General features: G+C 43.9%; 2 protein-coding genes across 3 annotated transcripts; one reads left to right on the top strand and one right to left on the bottom strand.

The window, feature by feature from the left end:
* Window positions 1-5,046: 5,046 nt before the first annotated feature.
* Window positions 5,047-11,652, top strand: LOC116360116 (uncharacterized). Its single transcript, XM_031814769.1, has 4 exons — window positions 5,047-5,373; window positions 5,852-5,982; window positions 6,222-6,333; window positions 6,512-11,652. Exons 1-4 carry the CDS (start codon window positions 5,061-5,063, stop codon window positions 9,151-9,153), a joined length of 3,198 nt encoding a protein of 1,065 aa, XP_031670629.1. The 5' UTR covers window positions 5,047-5,060; the 3' UTR covers window positions 9,154-11,652.
* On the bottom strand, window positions 10,383-19,118 carry LOC116360117 (zinc finger protein 260-like). 2 transcript variants are annotated; one of them, XM_031814771.1, is made up of 5 exons: window positions 19,032-19,118; window positions 18,424-18,675; window positions 16,708-16,844; window positions 16,259-16,355; window positions 10,383-15,841 (listed from the first exon to the last, which is right to left on the bottom strand). In XM_031814771.1, exons 2-5 carry the CDS (start codon window positions 18,638-18,640, stop codon window positions 14,634-14,636), a joined length of 1,659 nt encoding a protein of 552 aa, XP_031670631.1. In that variant the 5' UTR covers window positions 18,641-18,675; window positions 19,032-19,118; the 3' UTR covers window positions 10,383-14,633. The 2 variants fall into 2 exon arrangements, with proteins under 2 accessions (XP_031670631.1, XP_031670630.1); XM_031814770.1 differs by lacking the exon at window positions 19,032-19,118 and having other exon boundaries at window positions 18,424-19,025.
* Window positions 19,119-21,189: the final 2,071 nt, after the last annotated feature.

Raw genomic sequence — 21,189 nt, 5'->3', positions numbered from 1 at the left:
TTTAATGACTATTTCATTGGCAAAGTGGGCAAACTTAGGCAGGAAATGCCTATAACAAACAGTGAGCAATTGTATTCATGCATAAAAATAACTAATAATCAAAGAAAAGCAGTGCTAGTTAGAATTTTGTAAAGTTAGTGTGGGAGAGGTGGAAAAATGATTGTTATCGATCAATGATGACAAACCTCCTGGTATTGACAATTTAGATGGAAGCTACTGAGGATGGTAGCTGAGTCTATAGCCACTCATATCTGTCATATTTTTTAATCTTAGCCTAGAGGAAAGTCTTTGTCCTCAGGCCTGGAGGGAAGCCAAAGTAATTCTGCTACCCAAGAGTGGTAAAGCGGCCTTCAGTAGTTCTAACAGCAGACCTATAAGGTTTCTTCCAGCTCTTAGCAAACTGTTGGAAAAAATTGGTTTACAAAATACAATGCAATTTCTCTGTAAACAAATTAACAGCAGACTTTCGACATGCTTATAGAGGAGAACACTTAACACAAATGACTGATGATTGGTTGAAAGAAATTGTTCATAAGAAGACTGTGGGAGCTGTACTGTTAGATTTCAGTGCAGGCTTTGATATTATTGACCATAACCTGTTGCTGAAAAAACATATGTGCTACGGCTTTTCAACTTCTGCCTCATCGTGGATTTAGAGCTATCTATCTAATAGAACTCCAAGGGTTTTCTTTAATGAAAGCTTCTCTAGTCAACCATGTGAAGTGTGGTGTACCGCAGGGCAGCTCTCTAGGCCCTCTACTATTTTCAATTTTTTTATCAATGACCTGCCACTGGCATGAAAAAAATTATATGTGTCCATGTATGCTGATGATTAAACCATATATGCATCAGCAACCACAGCTAATGAAGTCACTGAAACCCTTAAAAAGAGTTGCAGTCTGTTTTAGAAGATTAGACTAAACTAGAGCTTGCAGAACTTGATTTTTGTAGTGTGGTGTCAAAAAAGCAGAGAATCTCTTTATTACGGCTTTACAAACATTGAATCTATATGTTTTGACCATGACAGTTTAAAATCTAAGGTAACGCCAAGTAATAAACTGGCCCTGATCATTTCTAAAACTAAAAGCATTGTATTTGGTACAAATCATTCCTTAAGTGCTAGACCTTAGCTGAATCTGGTAATGAATGGTGTGGCTGTTGAACAAGTTGAGGAGACTAAATTACTTGGCGTTACCTTAGATTTTAAACTGTCATGGTCAAAACATATAGATTCAATGTTTGTAAAGCCGTAATAAAGAGATTCTCTGCTTTTTTGACACCACACTACAAAAATCAAGTTCTGCAAGCTCTAGTTTAGTCTAATCTTGGTTATTAGAAGACTCGTCTTGAATTCAGTTCTGCTGCTCTATCGATCGCTCCAGTAGAAACCTTAGTGGGCGTGTCTTTTGGCCAGAGTGATTTGTATGGTTAGTCAGACTAAAGCCACCCGACCAAACTAGAATAAGTATATTTTCTGTTCATCAAGCATCATGCTTGCTTTCTCCCCCAATCACTCACCATATTACAACCATCCCTTGTCTTACTGTACATAATACTTTATGTCAACTGGATGGAAAATCTTACCTGAATTGTGTTTCATGGAGTTCTATGGTTGGTCTTTTTGTACAATAAGCATAATACTCCCCATGTATTCAGTTAATATATAATTAATTATTTACATTTGGTAAATAGGTTTTTAGCCATTTCTATAGCTTACCTCTATATGTTTTACCTGAGATGAAGTGAAGTAATAATTCTCTTTCCCACACTTATGTAGAATTTGGCGCAAACAAATGGTTTAACTTTAACTTTAACAAAGGGTTTAACGCCAAGGTCAACCGGAATAAATGACTACTCACATCTGTAGCCATGAAATGCTTTGAAAGGCTGGTCATGGCGCACATCAACATTATCATCCCAGACACACTGGACCTACTCCAATTTGCATACCGCCCCAACAGATCCACAGATGACACAATCTCTATTGCACTTCACACTACCCTCTCCCACCTGGACAAGAGGAACACCTATGTTAGAATGCTGTTCATTGACTACAGCTCAGTGTTCAACACCATAGTGCCCTCCAAGATCATCACTAAACTAAGGACCCTGGGACTGAACACCTCCCTCTGCAATTGGATCCTGGATCTCCTTACGGGACACCGCCAGCTGCCCAGGTAGGCAACAACATCTACCACACTGACCCTCAACACACACCTTCCTCTGACACGGCCTGGTATAGAGGTCCTGAATGGCAAAAAGCTTGGCCCTAGTGATGTACTGGGCCGTCTGCACTACCCTCCGTAATGCCTTGCGGTCGGAGGCCGAGCAGTTGCCATATCAGGTGGTGATGCAACCAGTCAGAATGGTCTCGATGCTGCAGCTGTAGAACTTTTTGAGGATCTGAGGACCCATGCCAAATCTTTTCAGTCGCCTGAGGGGGAATAGGCGTTGTCGTGCCCCGTCGATGAGAATGGGGGTGTGCTCGGGTCCTCCTTTTTCTGTAGTCCACAATCATCTCCTTTGTCTTGATCATGTTGAGGGAGAGCTTGTTGTCCTGGCACCACACTGCCAGGTCTCGGACCTCCTCCCTATAGGCTGTCTCATTGTTGTCAGTGATCAGGCCTACCTCTGCTGTGTCGTCGGCAAACTTAGTGATGGTGTTGGAGTCGTGTCTTAACCCAAAATGGGTTTACTCCAATATCGGCATTGTTTTAAAAATGGAATGTAGGATAACAAATGAGAACCCACACATAATTCACAAGTAAAACATACACAGTTTCACAGAAATGCTCAGATGGTAATGGTAAATGTTTGAAATTGGCAGAATTATGGCTGATTTAAGATGAACACTTAAACCATGTTACTTTATTTGTGACATAGGCACTTACTATAGTCAATTATTCATTAACGTTACACAGCCTTGTCTACCTTTTTTGGTATTTTGTACCAGTTTACATCTTTTGAGAAAGGCATGGTCTTCAAGCTACAGAAGATGGCAAAACATGTATTAATAATGATAATTGATTGGGCTTACATAGCACTTTTCTAGACACCCAAAGCTCTTCACAGCTTAAGGGGGAACACACCATCCTAACCGTATTGTATTGTCCCATCCACCTCCCTCTTTGGAGGACAAATGTAACTATTTTACATTAGTATTTGTTAATTTTTTTACAGATATTTTGTCTAATATACATTATTCATACACTTAACATACATGTTACTGATAGGAATACAGTTTGATAAACACAGTACACCTACAATGGTACTCATCATGACGTGCTCTGGCAATAAGTGCCGTTGGATCTTTAGTGACCACATAGTTAGGCCACCCGTTTAAAGTCCCACTTTCTTCAATTTTATTGAGAAACGTGCCATCACTGTGCCTTCCTCAGGGTGAGGCATCACAGTGATGCCAAAATGTTGGTAAATATCCATTAAATTGCTGGGAGATTACACATGAGTGTGCAACATTCTTTATTTTGACAGTTAGTACAGTATTAAAAGGACGTTTTTGTAAAAGTGTATGGTATAAATTACAATGATCTGTCTTTGAACTTACTGCCATTTCAGCAGCATTTTTCTCTTTGGCTTTTGTTTGTCCGTCTTTCCCCTGGTGCCATTCAGACGTCTTTGTGCCCACATCTTGAAACGGAACACCTTTGAATGGGAGACTTTTACACACCCAACTTAGTTTTTTTTTTCCTGCCAAAGGCTGTGCATCTGTTTGGTCGGGTTTGAGTAGTTTGGCCTTCTGACTTTGTGTTTGTGGTAACTATATTATTGTTTCGAATATAATGGACAGGATTGATCAGAACATGGCTTCAGTTTTCACTAGTTATCACAGCCACAAATTCCAAATTATTATGATTTTTTTTATGGTCGACTGGTGTTCTATAAATACATTTTTAAAATTGTATTCACAGGAATGTCCCTGTATTGATGTGTAATATTGCTATTATTGTTGCAATAACAAATACAAATAAGTAAGATGGCGGAAGTGGATGCTGAGTTCGAATCAAGCAGCGCGTCGATCAAAGTTGATGAAGATGAATGTTCTGAATGGATAACAGTAGTCTCGAACTGGAACAGAAAGGAAATGGTCTAAAATTGGAGTGGAGGACACGTGTGTGAATGATATTGAATCGCTTCTTGTTAGGATGCGTTTATTAAGTAAGGATGTATATGTGGGAGACCCGTTTGAGGTGTAACAAATTGTGAAGTAGGCCTATGAGTGACCAAGAGTGGTCTTATTATGATTAACTGTATTTATGAAGAACAGAGGAAGATTGCAGTGGGCCTCACATGAATCCGGGAAACATACATTTTGTGCTTTAAACTTCGGGTGACGACAGATGTTCAGGTTGAATACCTGAAGAGAATTCCTGGTGTGGTTGGTGCCCAGAGTCTGACCCGCTGGGTGAATGGAGAAAACAAAGAAAGTCTGTCGGTCCTGTTGTTTCTTTGATAAAGAACACCTACCTATGCATGTGAAGCTTGGTTATGGAAGATGTACTGTAAGAGCTTTCATCCCCAAACCACTGCAGTCTAAGAATTGTAAAGGATTTGGCCATGTTTCAACGGTGTGTAGAAGGATGGTGTTGCAGTTGTGGTGGGGATCATGATCCGAGTGCCCTGCATACAAGGTGAAGGAGATTGAGGTTGCAAAAGTTATCAATCTCCTATGAGGAGGTCATTAAAATACTTGAGAACAGTTGATGCTCCTGGAGATATGATAGTGGAAGCACCACAGCCTGTAGTAAATGTCTGCTGCCAGTCAAAAGATGCTGTGTGTGGAAAAAATGTGGATTTTGTGGCGTTCATTGCCACAGTTATAAACTGTGCTGCTCAAATCTCAAAAAAGTCTAAGAAACTTGACATTATTGTGGCTGCTGCAGAAACGTTTGTTGGACTTAACGATTTTACATCTATTATATTTTTTATGTTTGGTAGTTTGTTACACTTTTGGGTAATTATGTTTCCATCCCGCACAGTAGGTGGCGGGATACAGATTAAATTGTACATTCGCCAATATACCATAGAAGAAGATTATTTATATGCGTGTGTGTGGGTTGAAGATGGCCGCCGTTAACATGGCGAAAGAAGGTTTTGAAACCCAGTTTGCCTCTGTTATGGAGAAGGTGCTAAAGACGGCAGTCATGGAGACAACGCAACTTTTCGAAACAACTATTGAGGAGCTGCGATTCGAAATATGCAGAATAAAAGAAGAGAACGAGGACCTCAAATCGAGGCTTCGATCCCCTGAAAATGTGAAGAAATCGACGGGTGAAAGTGAAAGACAAACCGCAGAGCCTGGACCGAGTCAAAGAACATCACGTATCGGCAAACGTGACATTGGTGTCCAATGTGGTGAGTAGAAACCGGGTTATTTGTTCCCTCAAAACAGTTTGTTTTGAGTTTAAAATTAGTAGATATTGTACAAATTCAGGTAGGTCCCTCCCATTTCGTTTGCTCCCTCCCTTTCAAGAAACGTTTTGCAACAGAATCGGTGGAATGAATACACCTTTGGACAAGCTAGCTAAGCTACGTTCAAGTGATCACACATCCTGATAGCTAGCTATTCAGCTGAGCATATGAAGGCTCAAAGTTGAGAATATTTAACAAAACTGCTTCATGTACCTATGTTTAATTTGTATAGACTACAATATTAAACAGAACATGTTTGAGAGGTGTAGCCTATATTATGCATTCATAAATTACTGATAACCTTAATAATGCTAGTCACTTTGCAACACAGGATGTTGTCATGTCATCACCTGGTTTGTCATCTTCACCTCTACATTTCCTCATCTCCTAACCACTGTCTCTCCTAATCTGGTATTTCCAGTTCTGACAGTGCAAGCTTTGCCTCTGTCTGTGGAACAGCACCTGCGCGAGGAGGACCTGCACCGTGGGGCCTACGACAAGGAGGACAACCCACAGATGGCCTTTGTACTGATCAAACAGGAGGTGGACTGGGTAAGATGAGGCTTCAAGCCTGAGTCCCAGATCTGTGGGTGCTGTCTTGCCAATTAATCTACCTCTATACTCAACCTGCTGTTGTCGACCCCAGTGAAAAGAAAAACCTTAACACTGCTCTCCCTAGAATCACTTGTGTATTTAAGCGTACATATTGACCTCACAGCCTTCATCAGAGTTTTTGTTGACCCTATTGTGGTTGTCTTTCCCCATTCACCCCCCCCCCCCCCCCCCCCCAGGAGGCAGACTATTCTGATGACTACTCCCCCGGGTACATACTGCTAAAGCAGGAGGGGGGAGAGCCCCCGACTCTGGTCCGCAGACAACCTCTCAGAGAGTTACCAGGCAGAGGTAGGAACTAGGGAGACATGCATCTTATTACAATGTATTAAACAGTATTGGGATGAGAACCAGGCTCTACTAATATCTATAATAATCTCTCCACTGTTGTTCTCTTTTTCTTTCTGTTTCTCCCTTACAACTTTCCCTTCTACCTTTCTCCATCCTGTCAATCTCTCTCCCTCTGTAGCCCTGGTCCCACCTGGAGCCGTCAGGGCCCTGGTCAACCGTTACACCCAGGAAAGGCCTCCTACCACCCAGCCTACCTCAGCAGAGGCCCCCCTCCAGGGAGAACCAGACACCCAGGAGACCCCCCAGGCTCTCAGCCCATCCCAGCCCAGGACCAGAGAGTTTACCAGTGCCAGTGCAGGCCAGGCCCCTGGAGCAGAACAGCAGTCACTGGTAATACCAGCAGCAGAGTCTCCAACGTTACACCAGACAGCATCTTCTCAATCATCAGCCACTATCCAATCTACATCAACTGTCCTGTCTACTGTAATGGCCCAGTCCACGGTAACTACTCTGTCAAAAGAAACTGTCCAAACGACCACGGCGGTCCAGTCGACTGTAGCGGTGAAGTCGACAGCAGCATCGTCAGAGCGCCCGCAACCTGTCATCTCCGGGTTACCCAGAACCCCTCTTCAGAATACACAGCCCAGCCCCGTACCCCCTCGTCCATCCCCATCTCCTCGACCATCACCAGCACAGTCCCACACAAACGTTCTACCTGTAGCTCGTCCAATAGCAGTGCCCTCAACACAACCAGCTAGGCCTACAGCTGTACCTGATGGACCACCGGCCGCACCACCAACACAACCGCTACCGCCTACAGTTTTGGAGAAGTCGGATGTTGCCACGGCAACTCTGCCAACACCGGTCCAGTCCGCTCAGTTGCTAACTATGTCTGAAGAACTTGCCGGCCCCTCTGAGAAGCAGGTGTCCTTGGTCACTGAGCATGTGCAACTGTCCCCCACTCTGCCATCACCGAAGTCCCCTGTTGTCCCAGGGAGGACGTCTGATGAAGCCCCTCTACAGCTGTCAGCCCCTGCTGTAACCACACCCTCTGGCCCCTGTCAGATGTTTATGACACAGTTTTCAGCTCAGTTGTCAGTAGCACCCTTAGTACGCTCCCTACCGAGGGTGGAGGAAAAAGAGGAGGAGGAAGATGAGGGGGAGAGGCTTTCCCCCCTCTCTGCCACGTCTCTGGAAGCTGTGATGACCAGGTCTGTTGCTACGGAAACGACCCCCGTTGGTGAGAAAAAGGAGGAGATTGTTGTCCAGTTAGGCAGCAAGCGAAAGTCAAGTCGACGTGAAGCGCTCCTCTCCGGTCTCCGCCTCCGCTTAAGGCCCCGCCCCCAGGACAGCATGCCATCTCCAGTGGTTGCTAAGAAACCCAGAGGAGAGAGAACCGCCCCTCTAGACCACGACTACTCAAAGGTGATGGAGGACGGAGAAGAAAAGTCCAGGGAATCGCACGTTGACCAGGATGTAGTAGAGGACACAGCTAACGGTGAGATGGCTGACGACAAGTCTAGTGGACAAGGAAGTAGTAACCACATCATCAGTGAGGAAGAGGGAGGAGCTAACACTGATGTGACCTCTCTGACCAGACAATCACCTATTGGTGTTTGTGTGTCCAAATCCAAGAAGAGAAGCATGACCTGGGTGCAGGCTCAGAGAGGTTTGGCCCTAGCCCAGGCTAAGAGGAGTAGGTCGAAGGTCACTAAGACCTCACAGCAAGGTCAGAGGTCAGAGCTTAGAGGTCTGGTCACACAGACATCGTTTCTGCCTTCCACTCCACAGCGCCGCCGGTCGTACAGCCCCAGCCCTCATGCTGCGTCTACCTCAAGCCTCAGCCCACGCCGCACCAGCCCGCGTTGCACCAGCCCTCACGGTACCCCCAGCCCACACCAGGCTACGGAGGCGAATGTGAATCCTTCTCCTACCACCCCTCCTCACCCACAGCCTCATCAGTTCAAGGTAATTTCTGCCACCCCTCGTCGCGGCAGACCTCGCTCGGCGGCCGCGGCGTTATTGAATTTGAAACGTTCTCCCTCCACCCCTCAACCTATCCCCTTCATTGTCACCGTCAGCCCTCACTCCGGATTCAAAAAGTCCCCCCCGTGCACGCTGACATTCCAGCAGGCGCAGCGGTATCGCAAGTCACAACCGATGTGGTCGCCGCCAGGACCGTTCCAGCTCCAACAGTCTCCCAAGTCTCCACGGAAACGTTTTACCAAGAACCAGTGTGCAGACTGTGGTCGCGTACTGAGCAGCGCCGCTGCTTTAGAGAGCCACGCCTCCCTCCACACGGGGAAGCGACCGTTCGCCTGCTCCACCTGCGGCAAGGACTTCCCCAACCTCAAGGGCCTCAACCGCCACGCCCGCGTCCACGGTGAACAGCGTGGCCACCAGTGTCCGAAGTGCGACAAGACCTTTGTCTACCGCTTCGGCCTAACTAAGCACGAGCAGATGGTCCACAGCGGCGTGCGCCCGTTCATCTGCCCGATCTGTGACAAACGCTTCGTCATCCGGCGCGACATGGAGACGCATCTCCGCGTTCACACTGGAGAGAAACCGTTTGCCTGCTCCCTCTGTGTGAAGCGGTTCAAGAGGCGTGTGGAGCTGAATGTTCACCTGAGGTGGCACAATGGGGAGAAGAGACACTGGTGCTCGTACTGCGGGAAGGGCTTTCTGGATTACAATAATCTGAAGAGGCACAAATTTGTCCACACTGGGGAGAAACCTTACACCTGCTCTGAGTGTGGCAAGCACTTCAAACAGACTGGCCATCTGAAGAAACACCTGAAGACAATACACAAAGACCGATAGAGAGGACACGGGACGAGCCTTTAATGGCACCCTATTCCCTATATAGTGCACTACTTTGGACTAGAAATATAGCACTATATAGGGAATAGGGTGTCAGATGGTGATGAGGGAATAGTTCTGTTTGCTGTGAATTTGCTTTTGTTTGGAAGAATCATGCTGCGAGAGAATGTATCAAAATGTTAAAGAAAAATGTTGAATTTGAATTGAGTTGATTAATTTAATTAAAACTAATTTTGGTTGTCATTTGTTTTTCATTCTATTTATTAGGAAAGTTAGAATCCTAAAACCAAATTTAAATTTAGGTGTACTGTGTTCATGTCACACAATGCTTTTAAAAAAAATGTTCAGCGGGTTTGAAGTTGTTGCTTTAAAATGTGTTTATTCCGTTTTATTTGTACTTGAAAATCTGGTCTGGCATCGGAAGTTTCACTTGAACAACCGTCGAAGTCGTAATTTTTCTTGTGGAGGGGGTTGTTACATTTCACTACTGACCTTGTACATTTCCTCCAAAACATGACAACAAATCCATTTGACAATTACAAACTTATTAATGCGGATAATGTCGCTAGTTTTATCATATAGTCAATGTTAAGCAAACGAACGAATTTGATTATTAGTAAAGGTAGCTAGCGATCAAGCTAGCTAAAATCTTATTGGTTGAAGAATTGGTCAGACTTGAATATGGGGCATTCCGTTGCTTGTGGGAAGTTGTAAGTCTGTCATGATCGTGTTTAAGTGCTTTTGAAATGTTTGGTAGGTTGGTATGATCATTATGACAGACGATTCCTAGACCGCTTGCATCGCCTCATTCGGTAACTGTTGAGGTGGCGCAATCGGATAAGACGCTTGAGAAGGGTGGTCACGTGTGTTTGAGAGGTCCGGAGTTCAAAACCGGTATGGGCCGAATCAGGAGGATGTGGTACTCGCTTAGCAAGCAGAGTACCACCTTTACACTATGGCAAAAAACAAAACGTGGGGACAGAGTTTGGGAACTCCTGATATAAAATGCATACATTATTATTAAAAACATGGTTAGGTTTCCAACAGATTATATTTTCAATGTCCTTATTAATAAACAATTGATCATAAAAAAAATGTTCTCAATGTCAAATAAAAATCGAGACCAAGGGATCCAAAATATTTTCACTCAGGGGCCCTTCCAGCATTGGGGAACTCGTACCACATGTTAGGTTCTAATTCTTTGAGTTAATGACTCCACGGACACTAGGAAAGCTTATCCAAGTTTAATTCTTCCCAAAGGGTCGATAGAGCTGCATTCAGACAAACAACATTTCACACAAGTACTGACAACCCTTTCTCCTAGGCTGAGTCTCTTCAACTCAAGGCTGTCATGGTGATTGATAGACAGTGTCTCTTCTCCCAGAGGATCCCTGATGGCTAACAATAACATATCCTGACATAATGTAAACGTTATACATTGCCCTCTCTCCCTCAGTGACATTGTTAGGTTCTAAGATCTCCACCCGTCTCCCCTACACATTCCAAAGCCACCTGGCTCCTACAGACCATTAACTTCTGAAGTAAAAACCAGTACTATACTATTCTTCTGAGTATAACAATGTTCAAAGTTTAACCCAGAATCTAACATGTCTATTTCTATTGGCACTGTTCATGACACTAACTGTTCACGACGCTCTTGGTGGAGAGAATGTTGCTGGGTTTAAAGCTTATTTCCTGCAATTCTACACATTTTGTCATGGGATGCAAAGGAAATGTTGCTGTTTTAAAGCTCTTTTTCTTGCAATTCTATACATTTGGCCATGTCTAATGTGTATTCATGTGTTATTTGACTGACAAACTTGTCAAGATCTATGGGCTAAATAACCTATACTGAACAAAAATGTAAATATATGTAGAGTTGATCTCATGTTTCTTGAGCTGAAATAAAAGATCCCAGAAATGTTCCATTCACACAAAAAGCTTACTTCTCTCAAATGTTGTTTACATCCCTGTTAGTGAGCATTTCTCTTTTGCCAAGATAATCCATCCACCTGACAGGTGTTGCATATCAAGAAGCTGATTAAACAGCATGATCATTACACAGGTGAACCTTGAGCTGGGGACAATAAAAGGCCTCTAAAATTTGCATTTTTGTCACACAATGCCACAGATTTTGAGGGAGCGTGTAATTGGCATGCTGACTGCAGGAATGTCCACCAGAGCTGTTGCCAGATAATTGAATGTTCATTTCTCTACCATAAGCCGCCTCCAACATACTTGTCAATAGTTTGGCAGTACATCCACCTAGCTTCACAACCGCAAGTGTAACCATGCCAGCCCAAGACCTCGACATCCAGCTTCTTCACCTGCGGGATTGTCTGAGACCAGCCACCCAGACAGCTGTTGAAACTGAGGAGTATTTATGTATGTAATAAAGCTCTTTTGTGGGGAGAAACTCATTCTGTTTGGCTGGGCCTGGCTCCCAGTGGGTCGGTCTATGCACTCCCAGGCCAACCCATGGTTGCTCCCCTGCCCAGTCATGTGAAATCCATAGATTAGGGCCTAATACATTTATTTCAATTGACTGATTTCCTTATATGAACTGTAACTCAGTAAAATTGTTGCATGTTGTTTATATTTTTGTAAGATATCAATTTAAAAAACTTTAGTTGACATGGGCTCGTTGATCTGGACATTTCTGACAAGTTATAAATAGCTCTCTAAGGTGTGCAATGACTAACATGACAAGAGGAACTGATGATTTACTACCCAATTTCGAAATTACACCTTGTGCATTCCACTATTACAACTTTCAGAGCAGACTGAGTATATACAGGGCCTTCGGAAAGGATTCATACCCCTTGACTTTTGAAAATTTGTTACGTTACAGCCTTGATTAAATAAATTAAAATCCACAGCAATCTACACAGAATACCCCATAATGACAAACCGAAAACAGGTTTTTAGAAATTTGTGCAAATGTATTTAAAAAATGTATTCAGACCATTTGCTATGAGACTCGAAATTGAGCTCAGGTACATCCTGTTTCCATTGATCATCCTTGAGATGTTTCTACAACTTGATTTGATTCCACCCGTGGTAAATTCAATTGATTGGACATGATTTTGAAAAGGCGCACACACCTGTCAACATAAGGTCCCACAGTTGACAGTGCATGTCAGAGCAAAGACCAAGCCATGAGGTTGAAAGAATTGTCCGTAGAGCGCAGAGACAGGATTGTGTTGAGACTCAGATCTTGGGAAGGGTACCAAAACATTTCTGGAGCATTGAAGGTCCACAAGTACACAGTGCCCCCATCATTCTTCCTAGTGCTGGCCGCCCGACCAAACTGAGCAATCGGGTGAGAAGGGCCTTGGTCAGGGAGATGACCAAGAACCTGATGGTCACTCTGACAGAGCTCCGGAGTTCCTTTGTAGAGATGGGAGAACATTCCAGAAGGGCAACCATCTCTGCAGCACTCCACCAATAGGCCTTTATGGTAGTGGCCATACAGAAGCCATTCCTCAGTAAAAGGCACGACAGCCCACTTGGAGTTTGCCAAAAGGCACCTAAAGACTCTCACACCATGAGAAGCAATATTATCTGATCTAATGAAACCAAGATTGAACTCTGGTCTGAATGCCAGATCACTGTAACTGTACACAGCCAATCTGTAAATAGCACACCCAACTACCTCATCCCCATATTATTTATCCTCTTGCTCTTTTGCACCCCAGTATCTCTACTTGCACATCATCATCTGCACATCTATCACTCCAGTGTTAATGCTAAATTGTAATAATTTCACCTCTATGGCCTATTTATTGCCTTACCTCCCTACTCTTCTAAATTTGCACACGCTGTATACAGATTTTTCTATTGTGTTATTGACTGTACGTCTGTTTATGTGTAACTTTGTGTTGTTGATTTTGTCGCACTGCTTTGCTTTATCTTGGCCAGGTCGCAGTTGTAAATGAGAACTTCTTCTCAACTAGCCTGCCTGGTTAAATAAAGGTGAAATAAAAAGCCAAGCTTCACATCTAACCTGCCACCATCCATACGGTGAAGCATTGTGGTGGAAGCATCATGCTGTGGGGATGTTGTTCAGGATCGAGGGAAAGATGAACGGAGCAAAGTACATAGCAATCCTTAATGTAAACCTGCTCCCGAGCGCTCAGGACCTCAGACTGGTGGCGAAGTTTCACCTTCCAACAGGACAACGACCCGAAGCACACAGCCAAGACAAGACTTGAACCTGATCAAACATCTCTGGAGAGACCTGAAAATATCTGTGCAGCAACACTCCCCATCATTATGGGGTATTGTGTGTAGATTGATGAGGGAACAAAAACAATCAATTTTGCAAGGCTGTAAGTAACAAAATGTGGAAAAAGTCATGAGGTTTGAATACTTTCCGAAGGCACTGTATATATGTATGTATATACACACACTACCGGTCAAAAGGTTTAGAACACCTACACACCAAGGGGTTTTATTTCTACTCTTTTTCTACATTGTGGAATAATAGTGAAGACATAATAATTAGGAAATAACACATGGAATCATGTAATAACCCCCAAAAAGTGTTAAACAAATCAAAATATATTTTATATTTGAGATCCTTCAAATAGCCACCCTTTGCCTTGATTACAGCTTTGCACACTCTTGGCATTCTCTGAACCAGCTTCACCTGGAATGCTTTTCCAACAGTCTTGAAGGAGTACCCACATATGCTGAGCACCTGTTGGCTGCTTTTCCTTCACTCTGCGGTCCATCTCATCCCAAACCATCTCAATTGGGTTGAGCTCGGGTGTTTGTGGAGGCCAGGCCATCTAATGCAGCACTCCATTACTCTCCTTCTTGGTCAAATAACTCTTACACAGCCTGGAGGTGTGTTTGGTCATTGTCCTGTTGAAAAACAAATAGTCCCACTAAGCGCAAACCAGATGGGATGGCATATCACTGCAGAATGTGGTGGTAGCCATGCTGGTTAAGTGTACCCTGAATTCAAAATAAATCACATAGTGTCACCAGCAAAGTACCACCACACCATCACACCACATTCCTTCATGCTTCACGGTTGGAACCAAAAACCTCAAATTTGGACAGATTTCCACCATTCTAATGTCCAATCCATCGAATGTCATCGACCAGGTAACTCTGGGTCTTCCTTTTCTGTGGCGGTCCTCATGAGATTCAGTTTCATCATAGCGATTGATGGTTTTGCCACTGCACTTGAAGAAACTTAAAAAATGTATATTGAAAAAATAAATCATTATATTTGATATGTTTAACACTTTTTTGGTTACAACATGATTCCATGTGTGTTATTTCATAGTTTTGATGTCTTCACTATTATTCTACAATGTAGAAAACTGTAAAAATATAGAAGAATCCTAGAATGAGTAGGTGTGTCCAAACTTTTGAATGGACTGTAAGTATATATATATATATATATTTAAAAGAAATTGGAGGAACCCATGCCTCACAGTGTTGAAATCACTGTTCTAGACCACCGCTCAGGCCAGGAAATCCGGCCTGTGTTTGTGCTGGTGTAACTTTAGATGGGCCAGTCGTTTGAAGCAGAGTCCACACACAGCACAGCAGTACGGTCTCTCCCCAGTGTGTGTGCGCTGGTGTACCTTCAAAATGTCCACCCGCGTGAAGCTCTTGTCACACATAGTGCAGCGGTGGGGTTTCTCCTGCGTGTGAATGCGCTGATGCAGCTTGAGGTTCCAGAGCCGACTGAACTTGTTCCCACAGATGGAGCAGCAGTAGGGCTTGTCTGTGGTCTGGCTGCACTTGTGCCTCTTCAGGTCGGAGAAGGAGGTGAAGCCCTTGGAGCAGTGGCTGCAGAGGTGAAGTCCCTCTGCCTGGTGGACCCGCTGGTGGACCTTGAGGTTGCAGGCCTGGGTGAAGGTCTTACCACACTGGGTGCAGGAGTATGGAGGCCCAGACCCTGAACTCAACCCTCTCCCCGTTTTATGTGTCTGCTTGTGGGCCTTGAGGGAACCAGCGTCTGGGAAGCTCATGGTACATTGATTGCAGGCATGACGCCTCCCCCCTACTCCTGTTACTTGCTCTTGTGAATGATCTCTGAGGTTTAGAGAGAGTCCAAAATCGTCAGCGGCATCATACGGGCTCTCTGTGTTGTTGTTGTGGGCTGAGCTTCCAGAGTGGATGGCTCGGTGGCTGGCTCTGTTACCCAACTCTGGGACACCGTGTTCAGGGTACAAGACACTGGAGTCCTGCAGGTACCCCTCCTCGTTTATCAACAGGCAGTTCAGGTCTCCCCCCTCTGGGTGGGGAGATGGCGTTGGCGACTCCACCTGCTCCCTCCGGATCCGATGGGGGCCAGGCATGTGGGAGCGATGGCGATGGTCGCCCCCCTTAAACCCCCCCAGGTTCACCTGGTAGTGACCCACAGCTCCGTAGCTCAGCGCCCCCAGACGAGACGGAGAGCCAGGAAGCCTATCCAGCCCTTCCATGTCTAGAAGATGGTCGCCACTACCGCCACTGCAGTAACCAGACTTCTCAAAGTTACCCCCTAGTTCCTCCACGCTGTAGTGGGGGCGGTAGAGAGGGTCGGTGAGGTCCCCTGAGTGTCCCTCGGGGCCTGGTAGTTCAGGCCTCTGGTCTAGACTGGATCTCCACTCATCTTGGCACTGCTGCAGCTCCTGCTGACTAAAACTCTTACTGGGCCCAGAGACATCTGAACCATCAGCCTCTGAAGAACACAGGGGACATGTGGCATTAGAAGCATTAACATTTAAGACAGGGGTGTTAAACTCATTCCACAGAGGGCCTAGTGTCTGCTGGTTTTTGAATTTCCCTTTCCATTAAGACCTAGACAACCAGGTGAGGACAGTTCCTTAATAATTAGTGGCCTTAATTCATCAATCAAGTACAAGGAAGGAGCGAAACCCACAGACACTCTGTGGAAAGAGTTTGACATGTGATTTAAGGCATTGGCAATAGTAGAAACAGTAGTAGAGTAACTGTAATGTTAAATGTGTACTTACAGTTTCATGTTGACATGTGTAATAATGAATACATTTGAAATGACACAGCATATTATAAGTTACTCCTATTATCATAAAGGTTGGCTATTGTCTGTTATGTTTGTTGTAAACTCCTGACTCACCATCCAGGCAGAACTCCCATCTCTCCTGTAGCTCAGTGTTGTGGAGAGCCTCCTCTTTCAGCAGACTGTCCAGCTTCTGACCTTCGACCTCTGTGGACTGGAAGAGTAAATGATTCTGACTAAATGATGGATAAACTGACAGTGATAGTATAGAGCTGACATGATGGTTCTCTACTCAGAATTCTCCTCTGGGACCCCCAGACATCTCCCAACTTTGCTGCAGCCCAGAACTGGAACAGTTCAAATATGAGGAGAGGTTTTAAAAAGGCTGCCCAATTCTTCATCACAGACTATCTGTTCTAATATATCCTATAAAATAACATGTCTAACTGAACTTTCTGTAACACTGCACCCTCCACCCGTCACAGATGTTTAGTCCCCTAGGTACAAGAGGTTCTCCTAGGGCTGGTGGCCTCAGCCTCCATGTGTTTAGTCAGTCCCCTACCTACCTCAGAGATTCTCCTAGGACTGGTGGCCTCAGCCTCCTCCAGATCATTGAAGGTTGTTTCCCTGGCCACACCCCCACAGCTGCTCCACTCCTCCCCTGATACCTTCTCCTGCTTCAGGCCACGCCCCCTCTCCACACCTGGCCACAGGTAAACAAAGAGAACATTTCATTTGGAGTAAAAGGTAAGTAACATTGTGGATAATGGAGTCTCCTCACATCAGATGAAGGAAAGGAAACATCTTATTAAGATGCCACCACCACCACCCATGACTGACTCCTTTCTTAAACCAATACGGTCTGATCAGTGATCACCAAAGTATAAAAAGGTACACATTACAGCAGCCCCACTTCAGTGATTCCTCCATATATATATATATATATATATATATATATATATATATATATATATAACCAGTCAAAAGTTTGGACAAACATACTCATTCCAGTTGAGGTCAGTTTTCAATTAACAGGTGTGCCTTATTAAAAGTTCATTTGTGGAATTTATTTTCTTCTTAATGCGTTTGAGCCTGTCAGTTGTGTTGTGAAAAGGTAGGGGAGGTATGTAAAAGACAGCCCTATTTGGTAAAAGACCAAGTCCATATTATGGCAAGAACAGCTCAAATAAGCAGAGAAATGACAGTCTATTATTACTTTAAGACATGAAGGTCAGTCAATCCAGGAAATGTCAAGGACTTGTCATGTTTCTTCAAGTGTAGTCGCAAAACGCAGAGTTGCCTCTACTGCATGGGATACGTTCATTAGAGTTAACAGCCTCAGAAATTGCAGCCCAAATAAATGCTTCACAGAGTTCATGTAACAGACAAAAAAATCAACTGTGTGAATCAGGTCTTCATGGTCAAATTACTGCAAAGAAACCACTTCTCAAGGACACCAATAATAAGAAGAGACTTGCTTGGGCCAAGACACATGAGCAATGGACATTAGACTGGTGGAAATCTTTCCTTTGGTCTTATGAGTCCAAATTTGAGACTTTTGGTTCCAAATACTGTCTCTTCGTGAGACGCAGAGTAGGTGAACGGATGATCTCCGCATTTGTGGTTCCGACTGGGAAGCATGAAGGAGGTGTAATGGTGCTTTGCTCGTGACACCGTATGTGATTTATTTAGAATTCAAGGCACACTTAATCAGCATGGCTACCACAGCATTCTGCAGCGATATGCCATCCCATCTGGTTTGCGCTTAGTGGGACTATCATTTGTTTTTCAACAGGACAATGACCTAACATACCTCCAGGCTGTGTAAGAGTTATTTGACCAAGAAGGAGAGTAATGGAGTGCTGCATCAGATGGCCTGGCCTCCACAAACACCCGAGCTTAACCCAATTGAGATGGTTTGGGATGAGTTGAACCACAGAGTGAAGGAAAAGCAGCCGACAAGTGCTCAGCATTTGTGGAAACTCCTTCAAGAATGTTGGAAAAGCATTCCTGGTGAAGCTGGTTGAGAGAATGCCAAGCGAAGGCAAAGCTGTTAATTAAAAGCGGCTAGTTTGAAGAATCTAAAATGTAAAATAAGTTTTGATTTGTTTAACACTTTTTGGGTTACTACATGATTCCATGTGTTATGTCATAGTTTTGATGTCTTCACTATTATTCTACAATGTAGAAAAAAAGATACAAAAATAAAGAAAAACCCTAGAATGAGTAGGTGTGTCCAAACTTTTGACTGGTACTGTGTCGTTAGATGTCTTTCTTCTCACCTGTCTGTGAAGTTCCTAAGCTTATCTCATGACCTTCCTTGCCAGCTCTCCCACAGTCCCCACACTTCCCCCTCTGGTCTCCCTCTCTGTTCTCCGACCACTGCAGCCGCTTCTTCAGCGACTCGACCTGCTCCCGGCTCCTGGACACCTCCTCCAGGAAACTATCCTCCACCAGCCTGGTGATCTCGTACATAGCTGACTTAAGGACCGTCTCCATGACCCCGGAGAGCTGAGACTGGAAGGTTATGATGGCTGCGGACATCATGGCAAAGTGTCTATGAGCAGCTAGCTACAGTTAAGAGATAGTAACTTTTAGCTACTTTTGTTCAGGTTGGTCAGTGTTACCATTCCGTATATCAAAAGGAAAAATCGCTAAAATTAACTGCAAAGATACAGGTAACTAAACCACTTTTGTCTGTGTTAGCATGCTAGCAAACGTTACTGTTGGATGTTGTGGTCTCTACCTAATGCATTTTTTTTTTTTATAATTTCGAGATATAAGATATCTATCTGTATATGTATTTACAGTATATGAGGCTATTCGAATAAATACAAATACCAGAGGTATTGAGAGAAAGCAAGGCTATGGTAGTTGGCTCGGCACTTACTTTGCTAGCCAGACAACACAATAAGCATCCACCCCCAAAAAATGTACTTCCGGAAACAAACCAACGGATCGGGTAGTGGGACATTCTACGTTGGAACGTTACCTTAGAGTTAAAAAGACGACCATAATTTATTGTGTCAATTGACAGGAAATGTACACGGGAAGCAATTTATCTCAGCCATCACTCAATGCGTCACACAAAGCACTGTGCGCCGAGTCCATAAAAGAAGAAGTCATATCACCAACATAGGCCAATTCTGATCAACTCTGTAATTGCTTGGGGGAATATTAATATATTGTAGATTCATATCAAAGTGTGGCTTGAAGAGAACCGCTGGCAAGAAAAAAAGTTATATCAACAACTAAATGCATGAATTTGGTGCACTTTAAGATGAACATTGAGAGATTAAATATTTTTCAGGTAACTAACTTGCATCTTCCCACCTGCAAAGCAGACATTGCAAGTATTCAAGTACAATTACTACTGTGGGTCTCTCTACTCTGGAACCGTCTCCTTTGGAACAGTCTCCTCTGGAACACATGCAGTACCAGTCAAAAGTTTGTACACACCTACTCATTAAAGTGTTTTTTCTTTATTTGTACTATTTCCTACATTGTAGAATGATAGTGAAGACATCATAATTATGAAATAACACATGTGGAATCATACAGTAACCCAAAAAGTGTTTTAAAAAATCTACATTTATTTTACATTTGAGATTATTCAATGTAGCCACCCTTTGCCTTGATGACAGCTTTGCACACTGTTGGCATTCTCACAACCAACTACATGAGGTAGTCATCTGGAATGCATTTTAATTAGCAGGTGTGCCTTCTTAAAAGTTAATATGTGGAATTCCTTTCCTTAATGCGTTTGAGACAATCAGTTGTGCAGTGGCAAAGTAGGTGGGGTATACAGAAGATAGTCCTATTTGGTAAAAGACCAACTCCATATTATGTCAAGAACAGCTCAAGTAAGCAAAGAGAAACGACAGTCCAGCAATACTTTAAGACATGAAGGTCAGTCAATCTGGAAAATGTCAAGAACTTTGAAAGTTTCTTCAAGTGCAGTCGCAAAACCATCAAGCGCTATGATGAAACTGGCTCTCATGAGGACCACCACAGGAAAGGAAGACCCAGACTTACCTCTGCTGCAGAGGACAAGTTCATTAGTTACCAGACTCAGATATTGCAGCCCAAATAAATGCTTCACAGAGTTCAGACACATCTCAACATCCACTCAACATTCAGAGGAGACCGAGTTGCTGTGAAGGAAGTTGTCAAGGAAGTGAGTTTGTGTTCAAACAGGACCTCACTCCCCCTACCTACAGTCAACCAATCATGTCAATGCAGAGCTATATGGAGCCCTCCACATTGTAAAAGCCTATTTATGCTTGATCGAAAATGTGATTGGAGTCTCCGTATGGAGGTTGTGACGCAATTACGGAGCCTCCAGAGGCATGCAGAAGCCAAATTGTGCTCCATACCACCTCACGCCTCCTAACATTTTTAACAATGTGGAGGGCTCTGTATAGCTACGCATTGACATGATTGATTGGAGGTTGGTGGGGGCGGTACATCCTGTATAAACGCAAACTCCCTTCCTTGACAAGTTCCTTGACAACAGCCCTGATTTCTGCAGAGGCCGGATCGCAGTAAATGCTGTTGTGACCAACGCAGGTGCTGAATTGACCATGCTGCTAGATTTATGCTGACGGAGACTAGCTAGTTAGCTACCACCAACCCTGCATAAATCCGCATAAACCATAAAACTAAGAAACTGTCATTTCTGACTTGCTAACTGGTTAATTGCGGCACGTGTATAACTACAGCCAGTTAACCATGTCGAAAATGTCAGAGTTCCTTGTTCTGACTAGCAAGTGGCATAATGCCCCGTTCACATCGTGACATATTTCCTACTGAACTAACAAATGTCGTGTTTGTAATGCAAGATGGGGAGAGCCTGTTTCTCATCAGAGATTGCATTTATTTTGATACACTGCAAAAATCACCTTTTCATTCGAACAGGATAAATAAATAATAATTGTTTCAGGTGATAATAAAACATGTTTTGATTACTTACTTTTCCCCCAACATGTTTCTCCAACATCACTACAAATAAAGCAGTTCGCTAGCTAGCTGAAAGCTAGGCTAGGTTG

The sequence above is a fragment of the Oncorhynchus kisutch genome, unplaced genomic scaffold (genome assembly GCF_002021735.2).
Source record: "Oncorhynchus kisutch isolate 150728-3 unplaced genomic scaffold, Okis_V2 Okis07a-Okis12b_hom, whole genome shotgun sequence".
NCBI classification, from domain to species: Eukaryota; Metazoa; Chordata; class Actinopteri; order Salmoniformes; family Salmonidae; genus Oncorhynchus; species Oncorhynchus kisutch.
The sequence above is the reverse complement of the archived record's forward strand: the minus strand, read 5'-3'. Positions and strand labels throughout refer to the sequence as shown.

Excerpts from the sequence above, each read along its gene's own strand:
- LOC116360116 (XM_031814769.1), top strand. The coding sequence starts at position 5,061 with ATGCGTGTGTGTGGGTTGAAGATGGCCGCCGTTAACATGGCGAAAGAA. Across the intron at positions 5,983-6,221 it reads TCAAACAGGAGGTGGACTGG|GAGGCAGACTATTCTGATGA; the intron begins GTAAGATGAGGC and ends CCCCCCCCCCAG. Across the intron at positions 6,334-6,511 it reads CAGAGAGTTACCAGGCAGAG|CCCTGGTCCCACCTGGAGCC; the intron begins GTAGGAACTAGG and ends CTCCCTCTGTAG.
- LOC116360117 (XM_031814770.1), bottom strand. The coding sequence starts at position 18,688 with ATGATGTCCGCAGCCATCATAACCTTCCAGTCTCAGCTCTCCGGGGTC. Across the intron at positions 16,845-18,423 it reads CTTAGGAACTTCACAGACAG|GTGTGGAGAGGGGGCGTGGC; the intron begins GTGAGAAGAAAG and ends ACCTGTGGCCAG. Across the intron at positions 16,356-16,707 it reads GTCCTAGGAGAATCTCTGAG|TCCACAGAGGTCGAAGGTCA; the intron begins GTAGGTAGGGGA and ends TTACTCTTCCAG.